The 11,692-nt window shown below is 34.1% G+C and overlaps 1 protein-coding gene across 5 annotated transcripts in view; it reads right to left on the bottom strand.

Annotated features, from left to right (window-relative positions):
* Positions 1 to 129: 129 nt before the first annotated feature.
* The window catches only part of ClC-c (chloride channel protein 3), a 36,304-nt gene continuing 24,741 nt past the window's right edge, over positions 130 to 11,692 (bottom strand). For all 5 annotated transcript variants that reach the window (XM_073075325.1, XM_073075324.1, XM_073075326.1 and 2 more), the window contains 6 exons: positions 11,460 to 11,668; positions 11,211 to 11,351; positions 10,747 to 10,957; positions 6,585 to 6,748; positions 5,949 to 6,159; positions 130 to 5,148 (listed from right to left, as the gene is read on the bottom strand). In XM_073075325.1, coding sequence (XP_072931426.1) covers positions 5,058 to 5,148; positions 5,949 to 6,159; positions 6,585 to 6,748; positions 10,747 to 10,957; positions 11,211 to 11,351; positions 11,460 to 11,668 — 1,027 coding nt within the window. In that variant the 3' untranslated portion in view covers positions 130 to 5,057. The remainder of the gene's footprint in view (positions 5,149 to 5,948; positions 6,160 to 6,584; positions 6,749 to 10,746; positions 10,958 to 11,210; positions 11,352 to 11,459; positions 11,669 to 11,692) is intronic.

The following is an 11,692-nucleotide window of genomic DNA, read 5'->3' as shown; positions in this document are numbered from 1 at the left end:
CTAGTTCCAAGTTTTAAGTCAGTCAACAATCTCATATTTATCTCATATTTATCAGTTATGTTGTAAATATAAACATTAACCAAAATAGCAGAAGACCCTTGAGATAGGATTTGCCATAATAAAACAACATTTTAGGGGAACATTTTATTTCCATTAATTCAAACATGTATAATTCATAATATTTTTTAGACTCGGAAGGGATATTGTGCAACATATTTGAGAATCGCACATTACACTTGTTGGTCATAAAATTCATATACCTAAATAATGTATAATCTACTAGAAAAGAGCGTCGCGGAGGCGCAAACGTGTATAAGATAATATTGTATATTTACAAACACCTAATCGTTATTAGATTTTTCAGTCCATTTTTAGAATATAAAAGCAGCAATTACTTTTTCTTTAGGAGATTTATTACAACATAAATACAACATAAAATTCCACATTTCTTTAATAATCATAAATATTAATTCTAAACAGCAGCATCAACAGTAGATACTCCGATAAGTAACAGTTATTATTACTGTGTAAAGAAGTTTAATTTAATATTTATACAGGGTGAATTTTAAGTGTAAATGGACGGCCGAAATTTATTATAAGAATTTTGATGCGCAAGTCAGAGACAACACCAATCCAAGTAGCTCGGCACTTTGCTGAGAATTTCATACATAATTACTTTCCAGAATTTAAGGAAACCGTATAATATATAGTATATATTTTTGTTTTTCAAAATAAATATGGAGTTTTAGTTTCGTTATCAAAATCGGTACCATAAATCTCACCATTGAACATATTCCCGATAGTTTCGGAACGGCCAGTCACACCCCTTTTGAAATTAACTCTGTATAAACAATACAATTCTTTTAATAGAACAGAAGGTCTTTATCGGTATACACTTCAGATCAACTTCTAAGGTCTCACTCACTAAATAATACAATATTATGCAAAGTAAAGTTTCGGGTGCCAATTACAATTAAATAAACTTTTAATCTTCAGAGACTTTTTATTACACTGACTAATAAATATTTGATTAAATTATAAAATTGTATTATAAAAGTTATTATTAAATATAACAGAATTTATAAGAAATTGTAGCCTAATAACAAAAATAAGTATAAAATACCTTATATGCAATAAAAATGTGATGATTTCTGCATAATATATGTTACATGATAAAAACTTTAAAACGTATTTGTAGCTTACCTATCAACATGATTGTTTACAATATGCAATATGAACAGTTGTTAATGTCAACCCAATAACTCAAAGAAACGTTGAAACCTGCGAAGATACGATGTAAATATTCATAGTTATTGAATAATTTAGAATCGCATAGAAAAGAAGATCATTTATTAGGCTTGTATGGTTCTATAGACCGAAACATTTTGCTGTAGTAGTTTTTCAATTATTTTCATGTATGAAGAAAACTGATAAAAACTTAATAGCTTAATAGTTCGTAACAATCCAGGGTATCGTTGCGTACGTGTATAACACATTTTACATAGTTTAATAGGGCACATCAAATAAGTAAGCTTATTCCTTGCATTGAGAAGATAATGATAACTTGATACTCCTAATAAATACTCAAATATATTATAATAGTCCAGCCAACAAGTTGAAAAAAGTGAAAAATAAAGATAAAGCTGCAAAAAATATGACAAATAGCTCATTCTATACAGAATAATGTTTAGAAAAATGTATCTCAAGGATTTTTCAGCTTCAAGTGTTCGGTTGTCAGGATAATTTTTACAACTTTTTGCACTTTTGTCAACTTGTTGACTAATCTACAACTCTACACTAGATAATGCTTATAAAAGCTGCATTTAAGCCGTAACTAAGGCTGCATGAATTATTTCTATATCAGATTGCATCGCCTCATTGCTTTTGTACTAACTGCTATCTGGACATATGTACACTAGTAATATATTCTATTACAACTAAGCTAGGACCCAAGTGATACATTCCATCTGTATATTATTTATACTTTCATATATATTTATACATTCAAGTGTAACTTCATTGAAAACAGAAATACAAATTATGCATTGTAATATATACCAAGTACGCCAGCATAATTCCGTGATTACAAAGTTTAAAATAATAGTAATTACAATTATATTAAACAATAAATATATACAGTATAAAAATAATAAATCATAATTGACAACGTAGTCATAAAAACTATAAAAATAGTTATTGTTATTTCGACTGCAGAACTGACTATACTTTACAATATTTGCGATTCTGTCTCCAGCACGCCAGGCGGCCTGGCGTACTTCACAGCCGTGCAGCATCTTTACTTTAGTACTTTTTCGTGTTGGCTATCAATGACTATGGACTACGAAGGTCTCTAATGAAGTAATTTTTGAAAGACAAAATCTAACGAAACGAAAAATGTATAAGAGGGCACCTATAGACATTTATAACACTAAACGAAATCCCAAATGCATCGCCTACTTTGAAGTCAACTTTCTTACCTCTTTGCTATTAAATCATAATCCAATTGTTCTCGCACACTGTACAGAGTTCGCTACTACCGTAACATAAAAATAACTTAGAAAAAATAAAATAGCTTAGGATCTATAGTATGCACAAATTCATTGTATATATACATCTTGCATTTTATGTACGTATTAGTAAATTGTTATTTTTCGAACGGTAAGATAAAGTTAATAAAATTTCAGTAATATACTATCCAGAAAGGTGTTTGGGGTTATGATAAATGAATAATTAAGTTTATAAAATTATTTCTAATGCCGGATTCACGATATATGCCTTTACTTTTGATATTACATTGATAAAAAACATGATAAATACATTTGATTATTATTATATCATAAATAATTGATAAAATTGAAAAAACCATCTCGTGTGCAGGCTTTCGTAAATAAAGTCACTAAAGCTACGAATAAAGAGAGAACTCGGAAGATCCAGTTTAGGTACATAAATTTAAAATTCTAGACATTCCTAATCTATGACACACAGTTGCCGCAACACGGGAATCGTGAATTTCATTGAAATATAAAAGTTGCAGTGCACACGTTACGAATTATAGGTAATGTTTACATCTTTGTTCTCTATATATAAACAGAAAATTATTTTTTAAACTTAAAGTTAAAATACAAGTCGATATTAAATATTGGCGCCATCCGCGACGAGTCAAACAATAAAGAGTTAATGGAAAACAAAGTTAACCTCTAATATGACTCGTCCCGACAGCTGCAGAGGTACACGCTAGATAAAATGATAACTATATGCTACAATAATAAAAGTTATTTATTGATAACAATAAAATTGGCTCCATGGGGGTCTACCGCAATGTTATGATCGGTAACAACAGGCACATTGACTTTCACGCAATGGCCGATGAGACGCCACTAAATTTATATGCAACAAAATTACAATAAATAACGAAAGAGGGGTCGTCCGTACTGGCTGTAGTAATGAGTGATACAAAACTGGAAAGCATTATATGAACGCTATAAGAACTAACAAAGAAGATCAAAAACATTATTGTTTTCGGCGAATCGCTGATAGTCGTAGTAGACAAACAAATACTTTTAGCAAAGATTTCATGTACCATAATATTACTAATGAAATATTAATTTATAACTAATTTTATACACTGAAACAGGAAGAGAACTCATACTTCGACATTTGCTTTCAATACACATCCCAAGGTTTTAAAGAACAAATAGTTTACATAGTAGATAATTACTTCCCAGTAGCATAGAAGTGGTATATTTTAACAAAGTGGTACATTTTAACGCAGTGGTATATTTTAACAAAGAGTGAACATTTATCAAAGCTCTAAAAAACCTTGTAGTGTCAGCCGAAGTATATAGAGTAACAGATCTAATGTGGTACACCTTACTCTGCCCATACTCAATATCCAAACATGCCCGTTAAAACCCACTGTCAAAATTTGAAATGCTTACATTACCTTCGACCACAGTGCTTTACCTCTGTATCTCTCACTCTTAACGCTAACTTCGGATATTATTAATCCTAAAATTCATTTCTTACCTATCAAAGATCGAAAGTTTTATTATATTAATCTTTCGACGCAGCCGTCGTCAGTAATCCATTCCATCTTTGGGAGGTCAGATTACAACATTGTATAAATAATATCGTAACACAAGTATTACACAAATGTTTATAAATTATTCTATTTATGTATTACTCGGTAATGGCCGAGAGCACAGCAATCCATTATCACGGAAACACGCGTTAACACACAAGAATTCATTTAAATTCGTGATTACATGTCTACACAGTAATAGATATTACATTAACAATAACAACATTGATTCTAATACTCTTAACCTTTTCACTGCTAAATCTAATAAAATAAACTCAAGACCATAAAATTACAACTGTTCTTTTAATGTAATAAGTATACTAAATTAAAAAAAAATATATTTACTTACAAAGTACGAAAGTAACCTTTGGAATAGGCAAACTGTTCAACTACATTTCATTGAACACATCTAACTTCCAATAGTGGTTGCACTTAATAATGTATAGTTAATTAATTTGTTTTTTAAATACCATTTTTCATGTGTTACTAAATATTTTGTAGAGGCTCATTTTCATAATTACGCATAGACTGAGGGGTCAAAAGGTTAAGAATAATTAGTTAACGTGAATCTTTTCCAAATGGATTCGAAATACACACATTTTCAAATTTATGTATACTTAATGTAACACATATATTTTTTTTGTTAATTTTAATTTGCTCTTAGAGGATAAAATATTTTTTTTCACTTAATATATATTGTTTTAAAGTAAATTATTATATTGCTTTAACAATATAATCATTTCGGCAACATTTAACCATTATATATCATATTTTTTATGACAACATCATCAATGTCATCAAGGAATATTTATCTTTTGTTTCATACTTTTTCACAAGCTTTTATTTTAAATATAATGATAAAATATTTTGTTTATAATGTAGACATAAATTATCATAGACACATGATTAAACCTGAAATTGTGTGGAAGTCATGTAACGAGCCTGTTTCGCCTGGTAGATCAATTTTAATCCATGTTCAGTTAAAGAGTACCGAGTTGGGGTCCTCGTTGTCCATCTGCTTGACGTGACGCAGAACATCCTTCTTAGTGATCACACCCAGCAAGCGTCTGGAAACAATAACATAATTATGAACTTTTTTAAAACAAAGTTTAATTCAGTTAAAAGCATCTAAGTAAAAATATATACAAGGTACCCCATACAAAAGTATGTGTACAAACACTTAATTTATGTAGTCTGCGAGGAATTGAAGTGCCCATGAATGTGGTGATATGTGATAACATTATACAGGGTGAATTTTTCAAATAGGCCTTCAGGGCCAAATCCGGAACTATAAAGATTAGCGAAAAATGCTGAAAGGAGTTACGAGTTTTGATCCGTATAAGCAACACTCAGATAGTGGAATAATATAGAGGGTGTATTTTTTTTCAAAATCAACTCGTTCGATTCCCGGTTAGGGAAAAAGTTATTTAAAAAAGGTGCATTAAAGATGATGCAGTTTAAGTTTTTATCAAATTCGGCCTCGTAACTCCTTTCAGCATTTTTCGCTAATCCTTAGTTTCGGATTTGGCCCTGAAGTATATTAGTAGTTTTTTTCATATATAATATAGAAGTAACGGACGAGCATGCAGTCCACCTGATGGTATGTGACTACTGCCGCTCATGGTAATCAACCCCAGATAGGATTAGATATTCCTACCCAAGGTCTACCCAAGATGCGCCGCTACCCCTGAGGACTAAGCTGGAACGCCTCGGAAAAGTATGTCTCCCATACCACACCTTTCAAAACGGAACACAGCAGCGCCTAACATTGCTGTTATTAGGCAGAAATAGGTGTGGCGGTGGTGCCGCCGGAGTCGAACCACAAAGGGTTCTACCGCCTTCAATAAGGATAAGGTATTATAATCACCCGTTGTGAGTAACGAGAGTCTGTCGGAGGCCAAGCTTGCGGAACATGTCGACGACGGTCTCCATGGGCGTCTGGTCGGTGACGGTGATGGGCGCGAGGTCGAGGATGCGGTGCAGCGACACGCACGCGGGGCTCGACGCCGGCGGCTGCGTCGTGTTGAAGCTCACCAGCGTCTGCGCCGTTATGCCCTCGATGGTGTGCCGGGCGTTCGCTGGAATGACGACAACAAACATTATAATAGCCCAAGTAAAGTTTGATTTAATAGAACACCAAAAATATTTTTGGTGTTCTATATTAATGATTATTATGAATGTTAATGATTAATAATTTTAACTTTTTTAAAATATGATTGTAATTTGTTGTCACTGAATATGAGTGTTATATAAGCGGCCATAGTCAAACACACCCCATAAAAATTCCAAATTTATATCTTTTACAGTTCCAGAGATAAAGCCGTGTGACACACGAACAAACAGAAGAGGCTTAGGAATAAATCAATTTTCACACTTTGGGCATTTAACGCTAATAAAAAATTACAACTGTTTACCATAACCTACAAAAATGATTGATTAATTGATATGATTACAACATTTTTTTTAAATTTTCATGTAAAAAAAAAACACTTTATATACACACCAATAGCCAGATTTAAATCTCTGCGTAGAACAAAGCCGACAAGATACTGAGACTCCTTTGACACCACCACAGGATATCCATTGTGCTCCGTCTCCCGTAGAAGAGTCTCCAGATCATCCACAGTCATCGAGTCCTGCGTTATAACTGCCAGGGTTTCGTTTCGTCTGCAACCAATAAATGAAAAGCTCAACTCCTATTTTCGTTGACAAAGAATGACATAAATGTATTATAGATGTATGTTTCAATTAAATAACTGTGCTTTTTGTTAAAGCGAGCACATATGAAATTTATACTGTAGTCAGGACAGATACAATACAAATACAGTTCTAATTAATTAGAATAAGAAAATAATTGTAACACTATTTCAATAATTATGCATTCGACACATTTACAATGAGAATTCACGGAGCATTATTCTTCCACCTCTACGCATGGTTGCGGAATGGTTGTCCATTGATTTGCAAAACACGCACGCGTAGAATATCAAAAGTGAGTATGAGTATGAGTTTTAAGCACAAAATAAAAAGGAACAGAAGTCAATCTCATGTATGTACCTCATTTCTTATTCGTATAGTCTGCACCAAACTGCTAATCCGCTCTGAAGTTGTTGCGAGCAGATGTAGTCATACAATTTGCTATGGCGACGCGACTCATTTCTATATTCAGACCGAACTAGCAGTTTCGCGTGGATTATACCTACGCCGGCGTCGCACTAGAGTTGAACTTTAGCTTGTGCACCCATACTCCAAACCCACACTAGCCCGCATAGCAAAAACTTATTATACAATGTTAAAACAAAGCAATAAACGTAGTTTTACAATACAAATAGTTTACACAATAAAAACAATACACACAAACACAAATTTTTTTACAATGTTCACAATGAAAAATTCCTAACAACTTCTAAACGGATTACCCTAATTACACAATTCCTTTTGCCATTAAAGACAACACAATATCTACGCAAACAAAAAATCATGTTTTCAACTTACGTAATATTTGATGGCGTGAATTTACCTTACAAAAATTTAGTTAGGTTCCTTGATACTGATTTAAAATAGGAAACTGTCATATAAATCGAGCTTAGGTAGCCACTTTAAAACATACGCTTGCCATGATCACCAAAAATATACTCCTAGTGGCTCGGTTTAACAGCAAATACCGATTTACCTCTCTAAAAAATTGGTAGCTCAATAAAATTCACAGTTTAATATTGAATTCAAACAACCGCGTCCACTGCACAGTTACAGTAACTTTTTTATTGCCCCATTTTTTGCACAAAACAATTACAAACGCGTGTCAGAAGCGGACTGACAATACCACACGTATTCGACTGAATCCGATTGAGATTTCGTGTCGGTGAACGGTGTCTATCTGACCGTTGCTCGAGCCCGCTTAGTATGAAGATTAACTTCGGTTCCTTTATATTTGTGTTTTAAGTTTTGTTGTCTATTATGTAAACGGGCCCTATGAAATATTATTGTGCCAGATATAGATACGTACAATTGGCTGAGTAATTCGCTGAACAATGACAACTATGTAAAAGCCACTGAACAAGACAGACACTTTTTCCTCAGATTCGCGCTGAAAAACCGTCGGACGAGAGCTGTGGCGAGTACAGTCGAGTGAGTTATTGAAATATGTACAGACTACAGACTCGCACTAACGTCTACTCGTGTCAACTCCGCGAATATGTAAATCTGTCATTATAGTTCTGATTTGACATTTGATACTGATGTACGACACACCAAGATTATTTATTGTTTCATCCGCCAGAATTAATCTCATTTATTGCGAAAGTATCGTTATTTCATTTTTAGACTTAATAAAGGACCAACAACTTATTAAGAAAATAAATGTAATATATGAACTTTAAACGAGTATAGTATGGCAAAATTGTTTTCGTATATGGCAATGTAATTCTTATCGAGCAGTTTCGGACATTTGTCAATACGCGCAACCAGTTGATCGTCGCGAATACGTTACGTTACCGTATGTGAAAACTCAGTATCAGTTAAATTATCAATTTATCTCTTATGTAGCAATGAGTTATGGAAATCGTGATATAAGTCGAGATTTCAACGTTAAACAAGATCAACCTTCGCGAAATACGTATATTTTTTAAATTGGAGTTTAATAATATTGGATGGCCTGAATAAATACTGAAAAATTTGGTGTTGACGAATAAATCGGGATCCTGGATATTCAACGTAATTAAGCAATACGTAAGATAATTTATAATGTAATTTCTTTTCTTGTTTTTTTTGGAATAATTAATTATTACTTGTTCTCGTCACACTGAGACACTTGCATTATCGATTTTCTGATTACTTGATATTGCGACATTATAATATAAGGCATAACTATTAACATATTTATTAATCAAGTTCTCAAAATCAACACCATTAAAGCACGCTGAGAAGTCTTAATTGTTTAAATAATATGCTATTGAAAAAAAACATACAATGGTACACCAGACCAGAGGCACCGCTTTCGAAGTTTGGAGAGAGATCTTTTTATGGGTATAATATTCGTAAGAGTAGAAATTAAAAGGAAATAATCCTTTAATAACAATTATTGTAGAAGTTACAAAAGCTTTTCTTTTATCCTATAACATCACACATACACAACATGTTTCTTCATTATTTCAAATTAATCAACATAACAACTGGGAACATACCACAACCACACCCATCTGATGTGTGCCAAAGGGTTTCGAGGGCAGTTTTTCGATGAAAAGATTTGATGAAGGTTTCAATGAAATGCCTTGCCATTATATATGAGGCGATCATCAAAGTCCTCAACATTGGCAATTCCTCTGTGAGCAACTTCAGATAAAACCTGTTCTATACTTGTGCCTGCAGAGACCAGTCATTACGAGGTGGACAAATGGCTTCTAACATATGAACAAAATGGATATGAGTTGATCCAATTTAGAAATGATAACTTGCTGTAGCATCCAGTTGCAATGCAATTTCCCAAATGGGATAGGTAACACATTTGCCAAAAATATGGAATGAAAACTATCATTCTTTGTGTTTATGCACAACATACATTAAATTCGCATTATTTAAGGCGTTATATTAGAGAAATACAATCACGTTTAAGCAATTCGTCAACTACACTATTCACAGGATGAATATCTGTTTGGTTAGTTAAAAATTACATAAAATCACTTTCATTACAATCAATTATTGTGGTACGGAATCATATCAACATCTCTCCAGGTACAAAGATAGGTCTTGTATCTACAATTTACTTATTACTATTTACAATTTGTAACATATAAGCGCTAAGCACTGGAGTTTAACGGAAACATGCACTGGAAGCATCGCAAAACATTACAACTTCTATTATATCAATCATTGTTTTATAACGCATAGCAAATCAACTTTAAATTTCAATATTTCATACAGTCGCACACCAATCCCTGCATATATTTGACTAACAATCCAATGGAATCATTATAAAATATTTGTTAGAACCAAGTACATTCTGGTATTTTGACTTCAGGAGACCACAGAGAAGTTGCATACATTGCAGGATAATTATTGTTCTGATAGTTTTGCAGAAATCACGATATCATCGAATTCGAAACATAGCTGCGCCTGCAGGGCAAAATGACACTTAATGCTGAGCGAGTATAATTCAATAACAAAGCTTACAAACTGTTATTTATCACTAGATTTTACACACGGCTTCTGTTGCGATTATCTATCACTCAGGTTTTAATCTATCTCTCAGGAATGATACTTTTTTTCAGGATAAGGAACCTTAGGTCGTTTTCTTAACTCTTGACAATTTATGTCCAAAATTTCATAACAATTGGTTACGTAGTTAAGGCGTCAAATTGTAGCAAACAAACAAACTCACATTCGCATGTATAATATTAGTTGAAAATTCCTGAAGATCGATTATAGGATCAACTATTTCTAGCATTTGTGCACTTATGTATGATGGGGACTTTCGCAAATAAGCTTGTATCTACTAACATTAGTAAACATACTGGAATTGAGCTTGGCAAGGGTACTTATCATTTTTTTGTAAAAGTATGGCAGCTCGGTGTAGACCTCTACAAAGGGATCCAAACGTCACATACATTTTGAAGATCTACCAGTCCAAGTGTATAGTAATATAATAAATATAAAGTGTGAACACTAACTTGGGTTGCATGACGTCAGCGGCGAGCGAGGTGTGCTGGAACTCGTCCTTGCTGTCGAGGAAGGGATATCCGTTGAGCGCGATGTGAGCGTCGTAGATGCCCTGGCGGCCGAGCGCGTCGCCCACCCACTTGGACGCCATCGCGGCCGCCATCAGCGGCACGATGTACCGCACCCCGCCCGTCAGCTCGAACATTATCACCACCAGAGACACTGTTCATAAAAAACAGTTATTGTTAATTGTGGACATCAATACCATACAACTGAAAGTATTGTTTGAAGGTTTCCAGTGTTCTTACAAAATATGTGCTGTCTTTCACGGTACACATAGATCAATTTAGAAGAGTGAAAATTTTATGACATAGAATGTTACTTTTATGATAACTTATGTCCCACAGAAAAAAAATGTAGAAACATTGAGTTTTGACTGTCACGATAATAAAGAGTATTTTTGCTTATAACTTACCAGTCATCCGTGTAACACCGCCAAGCACAGCCGCCGCCCCGACCATCGCGTACAAGCCTGGAGTGATGCAATCGTCGCCGGTGGAACACTCGCCCGAGAACAACCAGATCTTTGAATACTTGAACGCCAGTTGCTCAACACCTGAGGACAATGACATATTCATTATACATTGAAGCGTTTGAATTTTAAAACAAATGGGTACCTGACTACCAAACAAACATAATGACGATGAAGATTATTCTTCCTCACCAATGCCAACGATGCGTCCAGCGATGGCGCCGAGCGCAAGGCTGGGGATGAAGAGACCGCAGGGAACCTTGATGCCGAAGGTGAAGATGGTCATCACTAGCTTGAGTATGAGGGCCAGGATGAGCAGCCAGATAGCGCGGTACACGCCTGGACCCGCCGGTGCCCTCTCTATAGCCGAGTTCACGTGCGTGAAGTTGCGGTTGTAATCACTGTGGACAACACCATGTGATTTT

Source organism: Epargyreus clarus, unplaced genomic scaffold, assembly GCF_041222505.1.
Source record: "Epargyreus clarus isolate Ecla_fem2 unplaced genomic scaffold, WU_Ecla_fem_2.2 ptg000007l, whole genome shotgun sequence".
NCBI classification, from domain to species: Eukaryota; Metazoa; Arthropoda; class Insecta; order Lepidoptera; family Hesperiidae; genus Epargyreus; species Epargyreus clarus.
This window is presented reverse-complemented; position numbering and strand designations above follow the sequence as displayed.